The following is a 24,365-nucleotide window of genomic DNA, read 5'->3' as shown; positions in this document are numbered from 1 at the left end:
ACAGCAGAAGGTTTCTGCAGCATGAGTGGGATTGATGTGTATGGGGTGGGGAAGCACGGCTGGCACGTGGATCTGCCCAGGTTGCTGGGCTGAGGAAAGTAAAGCTTACAAACAGTTTGATGCAACCTGTGCAGGTTTTGTACAAGCAGTTCTGGCATTTCAGGCAAGGATAAATGCATTTTAGTTCTACCAGGGTTCCCTTTTTTTCCCTTGTGCAGGTGGGCCAGAATGCGGCAGGGCTTGGTGTTAGTTTACTGTGGCTGGGTCTCTTAAGGAGAGGCCTCTTACCAGTGGTCCCTCTACATTCTGCTTCTCAACATAGAAGTGAAAATTGGCATTGTCCCTTACAAGCAAGGATTGCATTTAATAAGATTAGAGATGTATTTTCAACCCTGTGCTCAGTGTGCTGCTCCTAACACGAACGCTGGGAGTGTGGGGAGTTGTGATTATTGGTGTAAAGGTAAATCTGTGCTGCCCATGTGTGCACTCTTCCCAGGGAAGAGAGAAGTGAGCGGTGTCTGTATGGGCTGCCAGGCACACAGCAGCGGTTCCTTTGGCTGCTGGGGAAGGGGCAGGGGGCAGCCCAGCAGTGGGCAGGAGGAGCAGTGTGCAGTGCTTGGTGGTGTTGGCATCGTTTTGGACACCACAGCTGGTCTGTGTGCACCAACCCCTGCGGAGCCCCATCCTTATGAACCCCCCAATCCTATATCTGCCTTCCTTTCTTCATTGCACAAAGCAGCAGTGGAAGTACCACGCTTCCTAAAAGAATCTCTTAGAGTTTTCTTTCAAAGCCCCAGGAAGCATTGCTCAGAGACGTGGCACAGCCCATGCTCAGTGGCTGTACCCAGTGGCAATCAGCAGAGCCCGGCGTGCCCCCTGCTCACCTTTCAGGGCTGGGAGCAGTGTCTGTGTGCTGGATCATCAATGTTAGGGAAGTGACATGGCTTCCCCTTCAGCTCCCAGTGGCTGCCCAGCCTTTTCTTTCCCTTTCAGTAAGTTCCATGGCTGAATGAACGTCTGATGCACCCGAAAGGTGACAGTGCGTTACTGCTTGTCGGGTGCCGTATTTACAGTTACAGCAGCTTTGTTGGAAAGCTTTGTGAAGGTTTGAAACCTCTGGTTCATCAAGCTTGAGGAAGGGCTTTTAACCTGACACTTCTCATAATGTTAAAGACTAGAAAGCCCTGCTGCATGAGTGTGCCAAGGGTTTAACTCGGCTCTTTGTTTTTTAATTCAGACAGTTCAAGCTGAGGGCAATTTTAGCTGGTGATCACAAGGCTCCCATTGCTCTTGCTGAAGTAAGACGATGGCTTTGTTGGGCGCTCAGCTGACACACAGGCAGTAGCAACGATTTCCTTTTTCATGGCAGGTGAATTTAATGCTCTGTGTAGTCCTGATGGGATTTAACCACTCTTGGAGGGGGCAGTTCAGTTTTTATGACTCTCCACTTGATCTGAGGCTCTGGGTGCTGCTCGCTGTTATAAACCAAATGTGACACGCTAATGAACTCCAGCAACGTGTGTTTTCTTCTTTTCATTATGTATTATACAGCAATTTTCCTATTCACGGTGCTATTGAATAGTCAAGGATTTCTCAACGTTTTTTTTTTTCCCCAGGGCTTATAAATTAGTGCTCCAAACCTTGTTCAGCATTGGAATGCAGCAGATGAGATTTCAGCCCTAAAGGAGTGTTTCAACCAAGCAAACATGCTTTAATTTCTGGCCCCATTTCTTCAGTTCTGTGTTTCAGAAGGTTTTGTCCTTAGAAGTGAAACATAAGACATCACCCAAACTTTTTCCAAAATATCTGAGGTTTTTGGATGTTATTTTCTGTACATTTTCTATTGCTGGTGTTTCAATCCAATGTTGGTTATTGCTGTATTAGATAAGCGTATGTCTCTGCATCTTGTTCAGCCTCACTGTGCTGAATTCTGTTTCAGGATATAAATGTGCTGGACCGTTGTTTGTCATGCCTTAAAAATACTTCACAAAATATATTTTAAGTGCATACGCCTCCAGTGACAATCATTCTTTTTATTTTAAATAAAGATATTTGGGCAAATATTGAGTACCACATCAATATCCACCACCCAGTCAGGAAGCAGAAGGTGAAATAAAAAGAGAAACAAATGTCTTATTCCATTTTTCTATGGCTTCTGAGCAAATCCTATAATTCAGAGTGCTGGGAAGAGGGGCCCTGACTCAACATTCCAATGTTTTCCATTAGGGATAATAATAAGGCTTGAAGTTTGGCATGAAACACGCAGCAGTCCCTTCCTGCTCTTGAAATGGACACAGTTGCCCCTGTGGGTGATACTCGGAGCTCTCCTTGGGACACATTAGCACACCATTAACCATCCCTGCCTATAAAGAATACCTTTAATGTGCTTTTGCATAAGCAAAGCCTCCTTCAAAACCAATTGTTGGTAGTGGTCTGGGCAGTCTGAACTTTGTGGCCATGAGATTGCGTGATGGTAAGGATTTCCCTTTGAGGAGCATTGAATTCAGTTTATCGATTTTGATTTTCTTTATTACCTTTTTGGTGAGGAAATGTCAGAGCAAAGATAATCATAAATCCTCTAAATGGTTTTCAGATGAGTCACCGTGCTGTCAGTTGAACAACGGAATGTGCACTTGACCGCATTTGCACAGAAAGCAGCCAAGAAAACCACCAGGAAGAGTAGGTCTGGAATTGCATGAACCTTTGTGGCTGCTCTCTGCATGAGGGTGAGCATGTGCAGCTGTGCCAGCTGGAAGCAGCTGCTCCCCAAGTCTGGCACCTCCTGCACAGTCCTGTCGTAGTACATAGTGGCGAGGAATGCTGATCAGGTTGCTTGCAGGCAGCAACGTGTTGGTGAGGACTGGCTTGCAGGGGTGGAGGAAAGCCTTGCTGCATCATCTTAGGCAGGTCTGTCAAACTTGCAATGTTGAAGGTGGAGTTTATGTGGGTTTAGAAAGCCGTTGTGGGTTAATTTAGCACCAGGTAAACAGCAAATGATAAAGAGAATGGGGAAAAAAGAGCAAGAATTATTGGAGACACCTGGTGATTTCATGGGTTATTGGTGGTTCTGCTGCCATTTGTGCTCTGTCAGCAACTCACACCTCTCCAGAATGACTCACACTGTCTGCAGTACAATCCTGTAGGACAATCTGATACTGCCCCATTGTTTTGCTATGAACTTTTTCTCTGGAATCCATGGCCATGGGTTTAAGGACACGTGCCATTACTGAACAGCGCTGTGTAAATGCAGAGCTCGACGTCATTGAAGCAGCACTGTAAGCACGTGATGTGGATTCCTGGTGCAGAAACCTCCCTCGAGGCATTCTTGGTGCTTTCTGCCTCTTTGATCAGCAGAAAGGCTGTTAAAAAGGCTTGATCTGTTTGGGTGCTGAGACAACATGAGATGTTAAATTTCTGAAAAATATTAAGAGAGAAAAAAGGCTAAAGCTGGTAAACTTTATCATGGCATGGTTTCCCTCTGCGTTCGGTCCGTTTAAACAGTCTGCACCCATAATTTCTTGGAGGCTGTGTTCATTGAGATTAAGCCATTTAACATCCTGGCAAGCAGCGCTATCAGGCTTCCATCACAGATTAAATCAGAAGGAGCAAAGTATGTGTGATATCATAGGGTAAATCATTACATCTTTCCTGTTTTTCTCCCTTCACAACCTCTTAACTGAGCACACATCAGACTGAGGATGGAGGTGAAGTTGTACAAAAGAGGAGGCCCATCCTCGAGCTGTCATCCAGCTGTGGCAGAAGCCTTCAGGACCTTTGGGAGATGCTAACCATTCATCCCCATTATTTGTGTCAGCTCTGCTTCCTGGTGCTGCTCTGTATTGCTCTGAAGATGGAGAGTTCTCCCATTCCTGGTTTTCTTCTTCATGTTGTTGCTGATGTGCCCTAAAGATCTTCTCCATAGCAGCCATGCATTGGGCAGCTTTGTGGGTGTTCCCTGTGCTCGGAGTGGCACTGGTGTGGCTGCAGCACTGGGAGCTCTGTCATAGGGCTGAGAGGGCAAACGTCCCCTGGGAATCTCTGCCTAAATTGAGCTGAGACTGCTAAATTTTGCGTGCAGTGGCACTGGAGACTGAAAGAGTACATTTAGAGAGACTCCAGTCTGCTGGAGTGACTTTTCATCTGTAGCATAACTGACCCTTAAAGCATTTAAACTCTTCAGCAGTCGAGTTTCTGAAAAACCACAGGTTGGCTTTAAAAAACTGTGCCTTTTAAGGTGCACTTTGATTTTGTTTTTCTTTTTTCCCTAAATTTGCCCTCCAGTTTGAGGTTTTTAAGTGCAAGATGGGTCACGTTGCTCAGCTTTCCTCTGCAAGATCATTTCATCATTGCAGTGAAAGCTGAAGATATCACTTACCTGTTTGACTCTGTGAGTGGAACTTTGGAAATATGAAATGCTGAGAGACCTGCAGTGAATTAACAAGAAGTTCTAACGTTGCCTTGCACGGTGTGTGCTTATAATGTGCTTATAATTCCATCCCAGTGACGTTTATTTGGTCATCTGTATGTCCTGATGGTTGGTCTGGCAACAAATTTCCCTGTTTCTCTTCAGCTACTTGAAAAACCAGCAGGCCAGGCAGCTTTCATGTGTGCAGACGTGTAAGTACAAACAGGCAGCATCTCCTGTGCCAGGCAGGCTGGCCCAGCACACAGGTCATGCCCATGGGAACTCTTGGTTGTCTGCTACAAGCAAATGGCAGCAAATTATGCTTCAATTATTTTTGTATATCCTGATGAAGTACCGTGAAATACCACTTTAATTGCAGAGCACATCTCACATTTAATGAACTCTGGCTCTGCAGCAGCGAGGCCACGCGCAGTGTTGATTTCAGTGATGCAGTACGCTTTGCAAATGAGGCTTTGTGTCTGATTACAGCTAACAATATATGGACATAGGATATGACACTGGTAACGAATACCCATTCAGATGTAAAAATGGTGTTGAACACCAGCTGATGCCCATCCAGACTTTTTAATTGCTGTTTGCCCCCTTTCTGAATCCAGATGCATCTCTACATAGGGAAAAATGGTAAATCCTCAGCCTCTTGTAAAAGAAAGGAAGGTAATAATTTTTGCCTTTTCTCTCTTGCATACACAAAACTTTCTTGGTGCCCACTAAGGAAAAGGTATGACCAGGGTGTGTGGGTGCCCAGAAAGTGGGAGAGTCTATGAAGAAACTTCAAACTGCCACTTACTGCATGTACAGACGAGATGTGAGCTGTGCAATGGCATTTTGTGGACAGTACATCTGGGCTACCTTACCTGGTGTTACCTGATAGAAAAGAAGATGTGATTGTTGGCTTAAAAGAGAAAACATGCCGTGCTCACAGCTGCTACTGTCTGGACCAACCCACCCATTCTGGGACCTGAGCAAGACAATGGTGTTTGCTGTAGGAAGCAGAGGAGGAACAGAGGAACAGAGCAGGATGCATAGCGTTCCAGTGCACGCTCTTGTGGAATGAGTCAGGGAGGTGAAGAGAGGAGGGTAGTTACTGAGTGCTGGTGCTGAGGGGGTCCGGACCCCTTGGCCATGTGTGGGGAACTTGAGGCAGAGAACAGAGATTTCTGATGGCTGTGTGCTCAGTGCCTTAAAGGTGCTCTGTTATCACTCATCAGCTCATGGGAACGTGGACCGGCAGGGAGCATTTGGATGGCTTTGGTCACTGTATTCATACCTCTTCTTTAACTTCTCCCAGTCTTCCCTCTTTGCTGAGTTATTCACTGTGCTCTAAAAAGTCTCTCTTGCATGTGCTGGTTTGAAAACCATCCTGAAGGCTGTGTGGAGGAAGAAGACAAATGCACCTGAACAGCGCTGCTTGCAGTCATTTTCCTGGGCACTAAAATGAATGTGCTCTGCTTTCAGCAGCATCTCATTTCTTGGTGAGCCAGTTGGCCTGGTCACTTCATTATCCCATCTTTTTGCACAAGTGCCAAGGTAATAGGAATGCTTTCATTGCCCAGACTACCCTTGGGTGCTTCAAACACTTTCAAAAGCTGACCCGTGCTGCCTTGTTTTATGTCAGACTGGAAAAGCTATAAATCTGTTCATCACCTGTCCATTTAGGTTATCCTATTGCACCTGCAGCCCCTTTTAATGTCTTAAAATAATCAGACCGTGTGCTTTCTCTGGCAGGTACTCTGCCAAATCAGTTAAAGCTTTATTTGCCTATTTATTTCTTTTCCCAAGAGGGCATTTTATTGCTGACAGCATGAGTCAGGACGATTAAAGCTTGTGGTGAAATATTCCAGCTTCTATGATACAGCGTGATTGGGGATGAATTGTTTCTTAGTCACGCTGAGCAGCACAATTAACGCTCCGTGTGCTGATAGCTGAAAGGCAGCAGTCTGCCAGCCATCTACGTCTGCTGACTTCTTCCTTTGCAGTGTGTGGAGTGCTCTTATGGTGCTGTCTGTGGGCTGCTGTGTTGGCATTGGTGTGTCCCTGGTGTAGGGGAGCAGGCTGCTGGGTGGGAGGAGGCAGCAGGGATCGTGGCCTTTATGTGGGCTTTGCTGGCTCAGCCAGTGGGTAAATGTGCATTATTCACCCTGGTGCCAGCAGGGGTACCAAAGCACTGCTTTTCTATGGGAATATTTTCAGTTAAATGGGAAGAGCTATATGGCTTAAGTATAAAAATTACTTCAGGGCAAAACTTTACTTTGTTCCACTTGGCCTTTTGAAGCAGGATTGCAAAGTGGATTTGGTGGCTGAGTGTAATTTTGAACAGGATTGTCCTTGTTTATTACGTTCCCCTCCAGACCCCATAAATCCCAGAATGCTGCCCCAGGCACCGGGTGGGGATGGATGTTGACACAGGTGTCAGGACTGTGCTGCAGGAGCTGCCCTTCTCCTCCCTGGGACTTCCTGTTTTTAACTGCAATTTATTTTGATGCAGAAGCCCACGATCCTTCTTGATCCTTCTTGATCCCTTACTGTCATACAAATACATGGGTTTTCACATACTGGCCATGAAACCCCAGCTTGGCCCTTCCCAGGACAGTAGTGCTTACCTCTCCCAATGGTGGGGATGGGCAGTGCCCTGTGTTGACCAGACAGGCTAAGGATGTGATGGCAAAGGAAAGCATTTAGAAACTCGTGCAAAGTGCTGATAGCTGTTCTGATACCAGGCCTTCCTGCCTGAGCCCTTCTCCCCCTGCCTGCCCTCTGGCTTTGCAGCTCTCTGCCATTGCCAGCAGTTAGTTGATTGTCTGCTGTTGCTGTGGGAAGGCACTGGCATTCTCTCATCTTTTATTATCCCATACATAGGCATAATAGTAGCAGGGATGCTGTATAGAATTTATACAGGTGGAATCACGCCAGGGGAGATTTTGAAGGCAGGAAGGAAGTGATAAGGAATAGTATTTTTCACGTGATTGGGTCTGTAAGTGAAGAACACTGGAAGGGAATCAGTTACTCGATACGTTTGTTTTTCCTACCCCAGACTTGCAAAGCATGTAAGCATCTGCTTAAATTTCACTGAACTTTAGCACAGGGTGAACCAGGCAGCTACCTGCATGCCTTGGTGCTTCTGCAGCCTGCTTCCAGCCCAGGGGCAGTGCAGGAGGGCAGGGGATGAAACATTCTTCAGCTGCTATTTGCAAAACGCTTTACAAAGAGGAGAATGAGAGCAAGAGTGCTCAGACTGAGCTGTGAGATCTACTCAGTGTGACTGCTCATGTGGCAGGTTGGACTGTGCTATCTATGTTTGACAGATAACATTTAATCTCGCTGTTTCAGGGAGATGTATAAGAGCTGTTCAGCCCCATTAGGCATAGGATAGCTGTCCTGTAAAGTTCTGCAAGTAGAACAAGAGCTTGAATTTCATGCTGCTCTCTCAGGAGAGCAGCAGTGGCCGTGCAGAAGCATCGTGTCATGTCTGTCCTGACAGCACTCATTGGCTTTGCAGGCTGGGGAAGTGAGCAGCTGCCTCTGGTGCTGCACCAGCCCTCCTCCTTTCAGAGCGGTGCTGCATTCCCCAGGCTACTGTTTTCTTTCCACTCTGTGCTTACCTGGCTTACATCTGGCTGTAGCTTCCTATTGTGTTGCTCACAAAGCAAAGCCTGTCTTTGCAGAGGACCATGTTATCGGCCTCCCCAGCAGTGGCAGAGGCGAAGCAGGGGTTAAGCCAGCTCAGTTTGCTGCTCTGCTTGCTCAGGTGTGCAGAGGAGCAATAAAGAATGGCTGATTAGGTGAGAGAGCAGCACCTCAGTGCACCGAGCTTACGGGACCTTGCAGAATTCCATGCTGGGTACCCTTCTTTCTCTTCATTTATTTTACATCATTTTTGATGGTAGATATTAATTCTTATAGAAAACACTGCCCTATCTGCTATTATTTCTTTTTTTCCTGCTGAGTCATTGCACAACTCAACAGCCATTTGTGTGGTTTGCTTCCTGGAGCCTTGAGTGTGTCGTGTGCCTCCCTTCTCGCCTCCTGCATTTGCTGTAACTGTGTTGGTTCCAAGCAGAACTCCATCAGATGGTCCCGTGCTGTCGCTCCATGGTTGGGGTGAGTGAGGCATGTCCTAACAGCAGGATTTACCCCGTGCTCAGTAAGTTGTTATTCCTACCATAATGTTAGCATTGAAAGATTATTAATCCTCCTACACAGCAGCAGTCTGTGAATGCAGACATTGGATCTTGTAGCAGAGGGGACAAAAAACCTTGTTTGCTTTTTCTTTTTCTTACATTCCACTGTTGGCATCTGCTTAGGCAATTTTAACACCTTTTGTGTTTTTCATTCTCTATGAAATGCGTTTGGAAGGTGGTTTCCTTTTTGTTTTTTGAATGTATTTGGATCATCTATGCTTACATATGTAGTTCACTCCCACTCCCTTGATGTCTTTAAAATCAGGTTGATGCTTGGGTAGGTATTTCAGGGACTTTCTTGTGCTGCCTGATGCAAGATTGAAGTGGTTACCTGGTGGTGCTGCATGATGAAGCATTGCAGTGTCCATATGTCCATATGACAAGGTCTTGGCTCTAGCATTTTCCAAGCTAAGATAAATGTCCAGGTTCTCCACACTCAGTATGAAGAGCTGTGCATGCATATTGGGATGGCATCTGCAGAAGCCCACCGAGGTTCTACTGGACAGGAGGTGCTCGAAGCCAAAGGGAGGTCTCTGAGAGGAGCATGTTAAGATCTTTCTCATCCCTCTTTGTGCAGCTGTGTCCCAGCGAGGGTGAGCTAAAATGGTGCTGGGGCTAAATGAGGTGATTCCACCCAGGGACCTTCATTAGGCCAACAGCAGTTCTTGGAGCACTTGGCTGCTGGTTGGTGGAAAGCTTGGTGGAGGCCTCAATCTTCCTCTGAAATGTTGGTCAAGTTATTTGAGCTGTCAGTTGGGTCTTTGGAAAAATGGGGGTATTCTCTTTGCTCACCTCTTGTCTGCTGTGTCGTAGATAATCCTTGCTATGCTATTTTATAGTCTCCTGGCATATTCCAGTATAGCTCAGCATCGTATGGGTCGCTGGGTGCTAGGCAATAGTGCTTGTGATCAGAAGCCGTTATAATACAGGTTACATGTGGTGTTTCAGCTTTGTGCTTCTTGGCATAGCCTTTGGAGTCCATGTTTTGGTTTATGATATGCCATTTCTCAGCCTCTCCTCCAAAAAGAAAAATAAAGCTAAATTAGACTGAAGCCTTGGCTAATTGTTCTCTCTCTATTCATCTCCGTGGCAGCAGGAAACCTAGCAGCAGGGTTTCCATTCACAGCAGACATGTGTGCCAGCTCGAATGCTTTTGTACCAAAAATGCATACGTGGGTGTTGAAGGTGAAAATGATTGGGTAGTAGTGGTTGCAGCTGTATCCTTGAGAACTCGAGGAAGGGACATCAATGATCTCTTTCCTGTACATTTATTTTTTTTTCTGTACTGAAAAAGATACTTAATGTTTGCGAATCATCCCAAGAGGGCAAAGTAACTGATTTGTGGTAACTGAAGACTACGCCAGCACTGGGTCTGTCTGTAGTGCTGACATTGGTTCTGCACGAGGTAAGGGTGGGAAATGTGTAACACCTTTAATTACAGTCTGCGGGTGCTGCTTCCACTTGTCACCCATTCTTATTCATTGCACTGCTGCCATTTGTTTCTTCATGTCATGCATCAGAAATGCAAGCAGCAGATAAGCAGTCCTGGCAGGTTTGTCCTGGTTACTCCTTTACTTTCCCATCCATGTCAGCTTCAGAATGACCTGCTTGTTTCGAATACACATCTCTCTGCTACAGCAGAAATAATTGTAGTATGGTTTGCACTTACTGTGGCCGTATGACCCCTACCTGGTCAGACGCATCCTTGATGGCTTATTATAGTTGTAGGTCTCCATTTAATGTAATTTAGGAGGTCAAGAACCATGCAATAGAAGTAATATCAGTGCAGCATATTAGCAGTGATCTATAGGCATGGAAAGAATTGAGCATTTTCCTCCTTTTTGCTGTTGATACCATTGACGTGGAGTGATAGCAGAAGTGCTGTTGTACATAGGATGCTGGGTCAGCTGGTCATGTAATACTAGTCATTAAAGGCAGAATGGCTGGAACTGCTGTTCAGTTGTTTGTTATGCTTGCTTATCTTTCATTCTTTATTTGGTCAGTCAGGCTGTGGTGTCCCAGAGTTCCTTTCCCTTCTTTTCCCTGGCGGTGCTCATCTCTGGATGTTCTTCTCCCCTGATTTCTCCCATAATGTGTGCCCACCATGCCTGCAGTGAGCTGGGCAGATGGGAGGCATTGCTGTAGTGCCCAGCTCTGCATGCATTTGGCTGGAGATGGGGTTTCCCTGCAAAGCATCTATCTGACCAGACAAGTTGTGTTGTTTTGTGTTAGGAACAGTTGTCACGTTAACAGCACACAAAGCTAATTGTAACTGATGAATTGATGGTGCTTGATCATTTCATTCACTGAAAGCATCATTTTTCCAGTATATGCTTGGATTAGAAAGGATTATATTTGGTATGGCTTCGCATTACCTCTGAACTACCAGTAAATGAGAAATGAGCCCAGATGAATGTCCTTGGATCTGAGTGTAGGTCACGCTTTGTAATTTTGGGGTAAACTTAAAACTTTTCCGTATTTGGATTAGCTGTAAGCAGATGGTTTTTATTACTGATTTGTATGATGGTATTTAAGGGCTCCAGTGGAGACTGGAATGGCTTTTGTTGGGCAGAGAGGAAGCCATGAAATGAGACCGTGCCCAGAAGAAAGCATGAACTCAAAAAGCAGCCATCCTTCCCCATCTCTTCTCTGTGCTCAAACTTCAGGGCTGCTCATAGCAGTTCATTAATTGTAAATGAGAGGCCAGTACTCTTTTTCCCTAGAGACAATTTATTTCTTCACGTGTTCCTGAATCAAACCAGAGGAAGCCAAGCTGAGAACTGAGTGTTTTCCTAATTCTTTCCTTACTCAGGGCAAAAGTGATAAGAGAAGCTTATTTAAAGAATAAGTTTTCTAATTGGCTGTCACTGTCTTCTGGAAGAAAATACCAAGCACTTACTAAAACAATGCCTTTTATGTGCTGCCAAAGCAAAGAGCAGCTTTGTCCAATAATACGTGTATGCAGAATGATGAGGATTCTGTGATTTTTTTCAATAAACCTCTTTAATAACCAAGAGCATGGCTCAGAGCATGTAAAAGCTGAATATTCTTTTCATAAAGCGTTCAAAGAAATCCTCGTTTTGCAAAACCTGAATGCAAATGGCAAAAGCCAAGTTCAGCACAGCCCTTAGGCACCACTGCAGCCCCTTGCAGAGGGTGGATGGGCATCTTGCTGCTTACTGAAGTACCTTGCAGTGGGTCTTCCTGAGCTGAGACAGAGCACAGCTGGCTGAGACTGGGTACACAAAGCTGCCAGCGTTGTGGCAGAAGAGCAGAGCCGTCCTTGAAAGCTCTGTGCTCACTGAGCAGCTGCACTGCACAAAGGAACGTTTGGTACTGAGCTCCTGCTGCCCCATCCCAGCAGTTCTCGGACCATCGCTGATAAATCAGGAGCTGAAAACGATTGATGGTAAACATCTAAAGCCAGGCAACAGATGCATCCCTGTTGGCACAGGTAGTGTGAGGAGTCAGAAATTTAGCTTGGTTTCTACTGACTCATATTTGAATAACAGCATAGGGTTTTTAAATGGTTCTGTTGTAATGTAGTGTTTCTCTATTAGTTTTTCCGACCCAATGGCTTCCCAAACAATCAAATTTTGGCTTCCTAATGATGAACTTACATCAAAAGCGTCCACTATAGCTGTCAACTTAGCAGAATCAATCACAGCAAACCATTTAGTTATGCTAGGTTTTCATTTTGTGGTCAAGAATTCAATGCAACCCCATTTGCCATTTGTTTATTTATGAGATGTGTTTATTTATGAGGTGTGCTGACCTTGGAGGTCTTTTCTGCCTTCACTCTGTGTAAACCTTGAGACAGACTTCAGAAACGTTACTTTATATATCACAGATAGACATAATGTAATCAGCAAGGTGTTGGCAATGCTGATTTAAAAGATGGGAAATTAAATTCTCTTTCAGGTCAGCACTGCCAGCCTTCAATTCCCATCTCGTTTCACTGTCCCTGGGGCTCTGGAGCTATCTCCACTTTCCATATTGCGTGATTATTTGTTCCTTTCCACTGTATTATTTTAATTTCATGGATATAGAGTTTGCTTGGAGAATTGGGTTGGCAGAGGGTGGGTGTTTCCTGGGTTTGCTTTTCCCCTCATCTCTTTCATGATAGCTCACATCTTTTTTTGTGGTGTAAGTTTGAGGCCAGAAATAAAGATGTGCTGATGTTTCTATCTAGATTCCAACTTCTTGCCCAGGTGTTTGTATGCTTTGTGTCACATCTTGGTACTTATTTGCTAGGTGTTACCTTTCCATGTGGTGGTAAGGGCAGTCCATAGTGAAGAGCTGCCTTAATTTTGCATCATGTATTCTATGTTGACCACTCCAATTCTTGATACACTTTTTTTCTCTGTAGCACTGTGATCACTTCACTGGAACAGGTTGCCCAAGGAGGCTGTGGATGCCCCATCCCTGGATGCATTCAAGGCCAGGCTGGATGTGGCTCTGGGCAGCCTGGGCTGCTGGTTGGCGACCCTGCACATAGCAGGGGGTTGGAACTGGATGAGCATTGTGGTCCTTTTCAACCCAGGCCATTCTATGACTCCTTGTCTTGATCAAGTTATTGTTAAACCCTCTAAAGAAGAGGTTTTAAAAGTATCTTTCTGTTGATTGTTGGAGTACCATTCTATGCTGATACTGGGAGGTGGGGGATCAAGCCCTGGAAACATTACTTTCTTGCATGGGGACAGACAGGGGTGCTGCATCCAGGCTGTTGTAACGTTTGCCCGTCAAGTTTAATATGCACTGGATTGAGGATTTTTGAACTGTGCTTCACCTGTACTGAATTCTTGGAGCCTAAAGCAACCCCAAATCTCATCTGTCTGCGAAGTATCTCACTAATCCTCACAGTGGTACCCATAAAGCACTGCCTCTTGAACTTGTAGCAGCACATCACGATTCCCTTCTGGTTGCTGTCTGCTGTCTCTGCTCTTGGCCCCTCTCTTGAGCAGTATCTGTTAATAGTGTCAAAACTGAAGAGTGCTCATTGAAGACAAAGATGTTTGCTAGGAACATGGAAGATGAGCCAAGTGGATGCACAGCTCCTTGCAAGCAATGCAAAGATTAATCTGCAGAGCCTTGTTAGCACCCTGATAAAGTCTCTGCTATTTTGGCTTTTTTGTGCAAATTATTTGAGTGACAAAAATACTCATTTTTATCAGATAATGTTTGAAGCTCGTTGATTTTAAACGTAGATTTGGGTCAGCAAAGGCCTTATTTAAATTTGGCTTTTTGGGTAGAATTCGTATCTCAGAAAGCATCGCTTTCTGTGGAGCTCTGAATCCTTTTGAATCATCGCTTCCGTGGGGCAGAGCTGTGCTTTTCTGTGGGCTCAGAAACCTCTCGGCACAGCAGCAGCGCTGTATAAATAATAAATAAACAAATAAATCAGCTATCATCGGCTCTTGCCTCCTAAATTGAGGTCAGAAAGAAAAGTCATTTGAGGGAGAAGCAGCAGGGAATGCTGACCTGCCCAATGTCCCCCAGGGGGGGGAGTGCAGCCTAAAGATGAGGCTTGGCATTTAATTTAAGAAATATATAGCCGGTCTGAAACGAGTATCTGTCAGGCAGACAATTATCTGTGTGATATGAGGGGTTTGGTGTTCGGAGTGCCTCATGCTTCCATGCTATTGCACGGCTTCCAAACCATCAGGCAGCTCTGGATGTAATTTGTCAGCACCCCGTGTTGTCCAGGAGGAGAACCATCAGTCAGCAATGGGGTGGCATCAGGGCCCTGGCAGTCCTGGCGTGCAGTGGGTGGCATTTAGCATATCTCACCCTCAGTAACTGCAGGCAGGTGGGATGTGAGCTGTCCTGCAGGGCATCAGTGCTCACCCATTGCCAGTAGTGAGGGGCTGTGGCTGCAGGGCAGCACCGATGGGCTTCGCTTCCTTGTAAGTAGATATGGAAGCGCTGCAATGAATGGCAGTTAGCAAACTGGGGTTGATAACAGGGAAATGGGCATTAGGTGTTTCTTGATACAGTTGTGTCGTGTGCAGATGTACGAGCTCTGACTTGAAATCCAAAAACCTGACCTGGGAGAGAACTTGAAAGAATGGGTGTGAAAGAGAGCTGTGCCTTTTGTGAAACGTCCTGTAAACATTTGTTCCAGTACATTTGATTCTCAATTTACACCAAAGAAGGGTTCAGTCATCTGAAGAGAGATTGCTTAATGACCTCTGCACAGGCAGGGCTGTGATTAATGTAACGGTGTCGGCTGTTGTTTGATGGGCGCGGAGAGCTGCAGAGCAGCTGAAGAAGTGGCATTTCAAATACAGTGTTATTTCTGTCATTACGGGTCATATTAAATTGTAGTGAGTTTTCAGTCAATTACAGCTCCTGTGAAATAGCCAAGTGTGGGCTGTATGGAGCAGAGCGGGTTCTTTGGTTTCGTTTGTCCCCTACAAAACGTGTCCATGTTTTATGTCAGTGCCAGTGGGCAGTGAATATCCAAGTATATAAATTCCTGCCTTATCTTTAAGTGAAGCTGTCTGATGGCTCAGAAACCCCCTCCTCTCAGCAGCGGAGCTGTAGGGTTTTGTTTCATTCTTGCTCTGCCCTGGATTGTAACAGAGGACAGGAGGTGTCACAACACCCAACACATTTCCTTCAGGATAAATTGTAGCTGGAAGCAGGCAGCCATTCTAACAGTAACACCCCCAGAGCCTGCTTCTGTACTCCTCTGTTTCCCAGCTGCTAAGTTTGTTACCACTTGGTAACATTGAATTGAGACCCCATCTGGGTGGTTCTGTTGGCTCATTTTGCTGTAGTGTGTGCACACCTAAAGGCAGGAGGTGCGGTGTCCTTGGGCAGCCCTGCAGTGCTGGCAGCATTTCAGACGTGTGGGACGTTTATTTGTCAAAAGGAAAGCATTGGCCTTGGTGGGAAACGCTATTAAGAAAACATTTCCGATGGGAAATCCAGGGGGGATCGGCATAAGCCTGAGGAGCATGTGGTAAATCAACTTGTAATCCAAAGTGAACGTAAAGGTGTGAATTCAGTCTCTTATTTTCAAGTCTTAAAGCTGAGGAAGGATGTGTTTTGACAGGGTGTTTGTTTTAATTGTATATGTAGCGCTGATTATCAAATGGATTACTCTCAGTAAATGTCATCTACTGATAGAGTCCTGTGTGTTAGTGGAGCCACAGCGGGTGATGCTGCACCTTCTGCTGGCCAAGGACTCAATGTCTGCTTCTCACAGGCTAAGGGTGTTTGTGTGGGCAAACAGCAGCTCCTTAAAACAGGCTGAAGGTTTTCAGTGCTTTAAGAGCTGTGAAGATGACCACGTATCAAACCTGTCTGTCCTCCTTTCCAGAATGATGAAGTCCTCTTTACATTCAGAAGAAGATGACTTTGTGCCAGAGCTCCAGAGAAGCATCCATCCCCGAGAGAGGCCGGACTGGGAGGAGACCCTCAGCGCTATGGTAAAACCCCTCGATGCATTTTTGTGTGCATGACTGTTGTTCGGAATGACCAGCACTGCTGGCTCTCGTGTTTTATATTATGCTTCCATTCTTCCTCTGCGGATTTCAGATTTAAATGGGTTGTGTAGTAGTTTCAGTAAGACCGAAATACTTTCCTTCCTCTGGCACTTTGTCAAGGGGAGGGAGAAGGAGCACACATAACGCTTCTGCCCTATTAATACGTGCCCCAGAGCAGGTCTGGTAACCAATTAAAAGGTCCATAATGTCACAGGGATTTTCAGTCTGCATTAACCTCGTTTTCGGCAAGACTTTGGAGCATGAAGGGAACTTGATGTAAAAACATGCTCTTTGAAGCATGCAGCATTGTGGAAGAATATGATTATAGCGAAATGCTGGCAGAGTCCGCAGCAGTGAAATGTTAGCCTGAAAGTTAACCTGCCATCAGAGGGAAGGGAATTGCAGAAAAGCAAGCACAAAGGTGCTGCTCTCATCCTTATCACAACACTACAAGTGGGCTGTGGGCTGCAGACTTCTGCATTGCCCTGATTGATTCATTTCCTTTTTAAACAAATGAGTGGAGCATCTCTCTCTGCCTTTTCTTCCTCTTTTCCCAGCTCCTCTGGAGTTTGCTGAGCTCGGACAGGAGATTGTTACTTTATTCAGTTGCCAAATTAGGCAATCTGGTTAGGAGGTTTTGTGAAGTTATCTTACCTCGCAGGCATTTGACCTACCTTGCTTCAGTACAGAACTGTCCAGATGTCCTATCTTGCTTCTTATTGAATATATTCTAAATTGCTTCATTAGCATACTAAGCAGAAGAGGAAATTGCATTCTGCTATGGAGCTTGGACAAGAGGAAGATCTGAATGTTCGTGGGTGGGATTGCTGCTCCCAGTGAAGCAGCCCAACTGCACGGCTGAAATTACTGTGATGTGAGACCAGTGACAATTTTTCCTTTGCATCAGATCACGTGGCAGTGGCAGAGCATCTGGAAAAGCCATATGTTTTCTGCTCCTGCCTCGCAGCAGCACGAGAGATGGGCTGAGTTTAGCTGTGCTGCAAGGGCAGTCAGAGCCACGTGATGTATAGGGCTGAGGGTTTGCAGAGAAGCCCAGGTGCTGTACGGGAAATCCATGCTGAGCTGGTTCTCTCTTAAGCTTGGTTAAGGGGAGGAAGGTCAGAGGCCTTTGTGGATAAACCTCCAACTTTCTGGAGGTGATGTGAGGAGAGAAATAGTTTTCACTGTTAGAAAACCATTTGTGTTTGTCCTTTTCCCTTTGGAATTACAGCGCTGTTGAATGATGTTAGAGTTGTTTCCCTGCAGCATTACTGGACGTGGCAGTATCTCCACAGCTGGGATTTTCATACAGACCTATGATGACATTCTGTAGTCCTTAGTACACCTTAATGACTGCTATTGTTACCAGCAGCACATAATTTGAAGATGTGAGTTGTATGGCTGTGATTTCTTATCAACAGTGCAGTGAAATGGGATTGTAGCTCTATTTTGCTCATCTGGAAATGTTGCAGCAGACATTGCTTTAGGTTTTCTCAGTCTTTGTGACAACATGGGTTTCCTAATGCTCCCATAGATCTGAGCAGCAAGTTCTTCTTTGTTTAGAAGCATCGACTTGTCGCATATTTGTGTTTCCTGCAGCAGCACCTTCCTGAATGACCTTTCAAAGGAAGGATGCCAAGTGCCCAACCTTTACACTGTGCCCTACAGTGAGAGAGCATGCATTTCAACCCAGCTTACTTTCACAGGCTGAGCAAGCCTTTCTGAGAGATGGTTTAAATGAATCAGTGCTATTTGTGACGCCGTAGAGGAATCCAGCAAGACAGACAAAGCAAACAGAACACTGAGAGCCCAGTGGAACATGAATTTTCATCCTGATGGATTATGTAAGGTTTAAAGCACCATTAATATCTGGCTGATGATAGACGGCAGATGAACGTTTTGGCTGAAATATTCATTGTACATAGTTATACCCTCACTATAATACAGGTATTTATTTTAATGTTAAATAAGACAACCAAGTATTCTGTTTTACCAGCATTATCAAACCCTCTATAACACAATGATAGTATTTTGTTTCAAGTTCCATTTTCAGGCCATAAAACCCAAAACCAAGACAGAGCTCTGGCCTTGCTACCATTTACTCTGCTGGTGTTTTTCTGTACTTGTTCTGCCCAACTCCATGCTTCTCTGCTGGTAGATCTGACTTTTAGCAGCTCTCTCTTCCTGGATATGTTTTTTTTCCTCTATCTGCAGGTGTTTTTTTTCCTTCTCTCTGCATTGGCCAGCAGATCTCATGTCTGAGAGCACTGCCTGTTCTAATCAGTGTTGCTCAGCCAGCAGTGCGTGCTGCAGCCTCAGAGCATGGAGCTTCTCCACACCGCACAGCCAGGGCTCGTGTGGGTCACTGTATGACACAGTGCTGTCTGTAACCTCCAGGTGTGTCTCAGGAATATTATCTCTAATTCAGTCTCCACCTGTGACACAAGTTAGCTAGCATACCTCATTTATTAGAGTTAGGGTACTTTGGGTAGTATGTTTATTAGGGTTAGGGTGGTATGGTTGCGTTTGGACTTCATGAGCCTTAAGGTATTTTCCAACCTGAGCAATTCTGTGCTTGTTGCAGTCGGTTGGGTATTGCTGCACAATGACTTGGTGTGATGGAGCATAGGGCTAAGTGTTAAAGACTGGGCTTGTAGTTACAATGGCTTGGATTTGTGCTTGTGGTGTTCTGACCTCATGCACACTTGAATACATTGTAGATGGACATAAAAACCTCACTTGCTCGTGTTTTCTGTGTTAAGTGAATCAAATTTCCATTTTCAACCTCTGCCTATTGGCCATTTAGAAGGGGAGACTTACAGGATGCTTTCCTGCTGAGAATTAATGTTGTACTCTTTGCTTAACCAGTGCATCTGCTGTATTTGTTTCTTTCCTGATCATTTGAATCATGACCCTTCCTTCCGTGCTCTCTTCACTTTGCATTCTTGACAGACTGAGGTTTGGTCCTTTCCTGTACTTTGCTATGTGAGTTTCTCATAGTTGCATAATAAACTTAATTTCTGGTTAGTTGTTGTTGAAGTTGCAGGCAGGTTTTGTTGTTCCTTGTTGTTTCAGCCTTTGAGTAATGGAGGCTGTAAGGGCTTGGAGAAGCTGGATGTAGCTGTGCTGTTTTCTGTTCTCCATTGCTTCTCATTGTAGACAGCTGGAGACCCAACTGGGTGTGAGGCTTTGTCACTTGGAATGAATATCACACTCTGCCAGGTGAGGAACTGCTGAGTCTAGCAACAGTGCAGAGAGCTTGGGAAATTCTGACACAACAGACAGGCCTGTGATGCTCATTCAGCTGTCTCTCGAACTTTGCCTCTGTACATGCTTTTGTACTTTGGGAAAGGTGATTTATGCATTCACGGTTAGGTGAGCATCCCCTTTCCTTCCTTCCCTCCCCCTTTTATCTGCAATGTGTTTGGAAGTTCTTATTATTAATTTATGTGAGTGCTTTGTTTCCAAAGCTGCTTCTTAACAAGAAATAAACTAAAGGACTTTCTAAATACGTAGAGGTTGAATGTCCTCCTGTTCTCTGAATATTAGATAGGACAGAAACTCTATTTTTAATATTTCCATCCTTGTTGGCTAATCGTGGACACCTGAGTTGCTTTTGTCCTTTGTAGGACTCTGATTTGTACTTCCAGCTGTTGTTCTTTGTGGTTAGGCACAAAGGCAGGTGGCTTTCTTGGGGAGATCTGGTTTCTTCTGATACTTTGGGTGGCTCCTGCAGCTTCATAGGAGCTCTATCATCCAGAGCCAGACTGACCGAGATGCGGCACTGGATGGATAGACTTCATAGGAGATAGATCACAACACAACTTCTTGACCAGTGCTTGAGGACTGCTATATTTTGTAGCAACCTCCAGTTATATCCTTTATTTTTAGAATTTAGTAATACTATCTGCACCATTTTTCCCATGTCTCAGCCCCCAGGTCCCACTGCACTGCTGGGTAACCTTCACACGTGCCCTTTTTCTTCCTCTGCTGCTCCACTTCCAAAGATGCAGTTGATGATGCTGACTTTCTTTGTGAAATACTTGTGAGCTCTGGGGACAAAAAGCCGTGTTTGAGCCAAGTAATGTTGCAGCATATGGATTTTCTAACGTCTCTCTGAGCTGGTTATGTTACCATAAAGGAAAGGAGCATCTTTTCCTTGTAAGGACCTGAAGAGTGCTCTGTTTCTATTGCTAGAAGACATAAAGTCGTGAAAGAGAGCCTTTAAATAAGATTTCTCACCCAAACCTACAAAACAGCTGTCCTCAACCTGTCATTAACTGCAGTGTAATCTGATAGTTTTACTTGATTTTTGCATTTACTTGATGTCATTGACCATCTGACTTGCTCCCAGCACCTCACTGTGGGTGCAGGGTTGCCGTGCTATAAAAGCAGCCTGCCAGCAGCCTTTCCCTGTAGCAGGATTTGGTCAGAATTTTGTAGGGAAGCAGAATTAAAAAGGGTGAAACGAATGTAGAACTCTTTATTCATGTGCTCCTTTCAAATGGTGCTGCCACAGAATGATAGCACCTGGAGCTGCACTGAGCCAGCAGGCAGTCCTGCGCTGGAGATAAGGTGAATGTACTGAGTCCAAAACTGGAAATAGGATTTCTTTTATATATATACACGACATATGTTTCTGAACAAGGTGGCTTTTTCTGCAGTGTCTGTCACATCTTCCAGTCCCTTAAGCTGTGGTGGGTTTATTTCCTGAGAGATTTGCTTCCACATTGCCCTGAGCAGAGTGCTGGTGATCATCCTCCCAGCTGGGCTCGTCCTACAGTGTGTCCACAGGGCATCCTTCAGGAGTATATCCCTTCTGGATGTGTCCAGGAGTTTTCCCCTGCATGCAGCAGGGCTGGGTATGTGACAGTTATTCCTTACAGCACACCAAATGGCCACCATGATACTTTGTTCAAAACAGTTCTGGTCTGGCATCAAACCTGCAACCTCCATTTCACTTTCAGTTCATGTATCTTGTTTTCCTTATTATTGCTGCATGAATCAAATGCTTTTTCCCTTGTGAAGCTTTTGGCAAGGTATTGCATTGCTGCATATGGTCCTTTCCCTCCCTCTGCTCTTGGTCGGAGTCCTTTGTGTTCCACAGGTTTACTCCCAGCATGCGTTTGTCCCTGGGAGTCTTTGCAATGAGGGACAATCACTTAATTGGCACATTGACTTCCATTTGGGTTTGCCAATTAAATGAGTTCGATTAAGCCGGAATGGATACTGTATTTTTGGCAGTAAGCACTGATTTATAGTAATCATTTAATTCTTGTTGGTAACGCTATGGAAGGGACTGCTTTCAGTTATGTTTTCACCCTTCACAGTGTATATGCAGTCTTGTGGTACAGCGTTGATCTGTGGGAAATAGTCATGTTTTCCAGATTTGTTTTAAAATCCCGTGTTTGCAGCATTTAGCAAAGGAAGAACAATTCAGCACAGTCTGCTGATGGCCATCACCAGTTTGCAGGCACACTGACCTTGCATTTTGCATATCCATTTATCTCACAGTGAATCCGATGCACGTGGATAAATACAGCATCTCACCAATGAGACGTTTGGGTTTATGTTTACATTCTTACCACTTATTACATTATTACCAGTATTTCTTCTTCTGTAGTCATGGGGGATAATGACAACTAAAAAGACAATAGTGGCCCAGGAGTGCAATGGCCAATTTTTGGAATGCTTCTGGTAGTGTTTACCTGATAACTGTACAAAGGCAGTAAAGCATCCTTGGGCACATCCCTGTTGTGTGCAGTGGGGAGGAGCTCTGCACTCAGCGGCCTGCTGTGCCAAGCAGTAGCATGCACACACTGCAGCCCTGTGCCAGTGCTGTGTCCCATTCTGACCCACACGGCACGAGCTGAGGCTCAGTGTCACCTTGGATGGGAGTGCAGAAATGCTTGTGTCAGCTCTGCTCACTGTGGCTCCTCTGGCTGAAGGCCCTGGAGCGGTGTGGGATCCCCAGTCCAGCTGTGCTGGGCAGCACTGGAGCACAGTGACTGGGCTGACCCTTTTGTTCTCGTGGGCTGAGGTTTATGGGTAGCAATGGTATAAATTGCACGTTACAAACAGACACATTCCTCACATTGCTGTGTTATTATAAGGGTTTGCAAAATGAGTGTATCATATAGCAGTTATGTCTTTTATGCCACTGGAACCAGCTCCTTTATAAGCAGAGCCCAGGCTGGTTTTACAGGCATAAATAAGGATTCCCATTAACTCCACTGACTCCTGATCTATTGGGTTAACTGTCAGACTGCTGGTTTTCCTGCCTTCCCAGTGTTTCTTCCACTGTAGTGGGAAAATTCCTTGGTTTCTAAGCCTATTTGTACCTGTAACACAATGCAGTGCCACGTTGTTATTTACATGAGCACTGCATATGGCCCAGGGCACTGAGGAGTGGCATTGGCTGGGTTCAACCTGAATTAATCTCTCAAGTTTTTTGTGCTATGAGCAATTGCATTCTGGCACCCAAAGCCCCTCAGGTCCTTTATGAGTGAGCTGTGATTAGGACCCCCCTCCTCCCTCTGTGAAACAGTAGGCTGTAGAAATCATGCATCAGAGTAAGGGGTTTTAGGGGTGGAACTTTTTGAGCCAACAAGGAATGGGGAGGAAGGCATTGTGCTCGTTGGATGCTCTCTTTTCTCTGGCTTTCTTCTGAAATTTATTTTGTGAGCTGTACAGAAGGAGCACTCTAACCCTGGCTGCCTTTCCCACGCATATTGTATGTGGGATTTTTGTTCTTAAAGTACATTCCTCAGCCAGAAACCATTCTATGGGACTGTGTACTGTACGTGCAGCTCCCCGGGCTGAGCTCTTTGTGAATGGCAATGAGGCCCTCGCTGCTGCCTGCCTATAGCCACACAGCCTTAAAGCTCTCAGGTAGTTATCATGCTGATGCTGTCCTCCGTAGCTAAGCACTCATTTTTGCTCAGTGCATCCGTTTTTGGTCTTTGAAACAAGTGGTAGCTATGAAAGAATATACAGGCATAGGGCTGTTTTGCTGGAAATAACTGTCATTCTTTGGCTGCATTTGATTCATCTGCAAGTCCATGCGCCTTTTTAAAGCCCACTTAAGAAATCCCATCATGACATAAAATCTGCCAGCTTTACGAGGTGAGTTTTGTTCGCAGTCACAATAGAACTGCCGGGGTAGGGTCAGGCTGCTGCCAAGTTGCTTACTCTGCGCCTTGGATTCCATTCACCAAATGAGCTGCTTTACATGTGAGCTGGGGGGGCTCTTCCTGCCCATCCCTGAGCTAGCAGACTTGATTTGAGAAAGCAGGACGTGAATAGTTAAGAACCCGTGCTTTGTTCTTCTCGGGCTGATCCTTCAAACTATGGTAAATGGATGCTGTGGGTGAATGCCTGTAACTCTGGAGCTCAGGAATGAGAGGTTTCCCTTCTTGCCAGCTCATGGCAGTGCTTGAAAGTTTTCTCTTACTTTTTTTCCCTTGGAGGGGAGGGGTTGGGAGCAGAAAAAGCGCATCCTGTGTGGTCTTCTGAAAGAGAGTAATTCCCTGCTAACCATGCCGTGCAGTGAGGGCTGCCTAGAACAATTCAGCAGTGACAGGGAATGTGGAAAATGGAATTAGAAGTCCTGGACTGAAAAAATGATACACATCAAAGCACCTTCTTTATTGAATACAGATTTCTTAGACACGGGATTAAGAATGATTGCAGCCAGGATTCAGAGTTTCCCTACTGGGCAGCTCCTGCAGTTGGGGATGGGGACTCTCGGCCACACAGCGGGCTGCCCTTGGTTTCCAGCATTAGGTGTGCCAGTGCTGCACTCTGCTGCTCAGCCCCCGAATAGCACGGATGCTCATTGCTCAGCTCAGGTCTGGGATGTGGAGTTGGGAGGGTAGTTGTTATTTTCTGCTTCTTCAGTAAAACTTCGCGTATTTTTGCTTAAGGTGAGATTTCCAGACCTAGGCACAAAAAGCAGGTGCTTATTCGCCTTAAATACATCTGAAGAACTCAGCTGCAATGCATTAAAGCATGCTTATTTATTGTGGAGCTCTTGCATGGCTGTTCCAAGTAAGAGTAGAAAGAAGTTGCTCTCCTTGAGTCTGTCGGTGGCTGCAGTTGCTCCAATGAAGTCGAGCATCACTTGCTGTTGGGTGATGACTTGTGAAGAAGTGAAGGTGACAGAGGCTGCCTTTATGGTAAGCTCTGGCGATGGTCTTTTGGTTTGATTTTAGAATGGAAAGGAAGGGGAAGTGAAAATGATGCAAAGGGCAGACTGCCATGGGGAGC

General features: G+C 45.4%; 1 protein-coding gene across 3 annotated transcripts in view; it reads left to right on the top strand.

Annotated features, from left to right (window-relative positions):
- ARHGAP33 (Rho GTPase activating protein 33) overlaps positions 1 to 24,365 on the top strand; it is a 171,580-nt gene that overhangs the window by 46,624 nt on the left and 100,591 nt on the right. For all 3 annotated transcript variants that reach the window (XM_025143331.3, XM_004947963.5, XM_025143330.3), the window contains exon 2: positions 15,932 to 16,040. In XM_025143331.3, the coding sequence (XP_024999099.2) occupies positions 15,933 to 16,040 (108 nt within the window). In that variant the 5' untranslated portion in view covers position 15,932. The remainder of the gene's footprint in view (positions 1 to 15,931; positions 16,041 to 24,365) is intronic.

This window comes from Gallus gallus, chromosome 24 (genome assembly GCF_016699485.2).
Source record: "Gallus gallus isolate bGalGal1 chromosome 24, bGalGal1.mat.broiler.GRCg7b, whole genome shotgun sequence".
Lineage (NCBI taxonomy): Eukaryota > Metazoa > Chordata > Aves > Galliformes > Phasianidae > Gallus > Gallus gallus.
The sequence above is the reverse complement of the archived record's forward strand: the minus strand, read 5'-3'. Positions and strand labels throughout refer to the sequence as shown.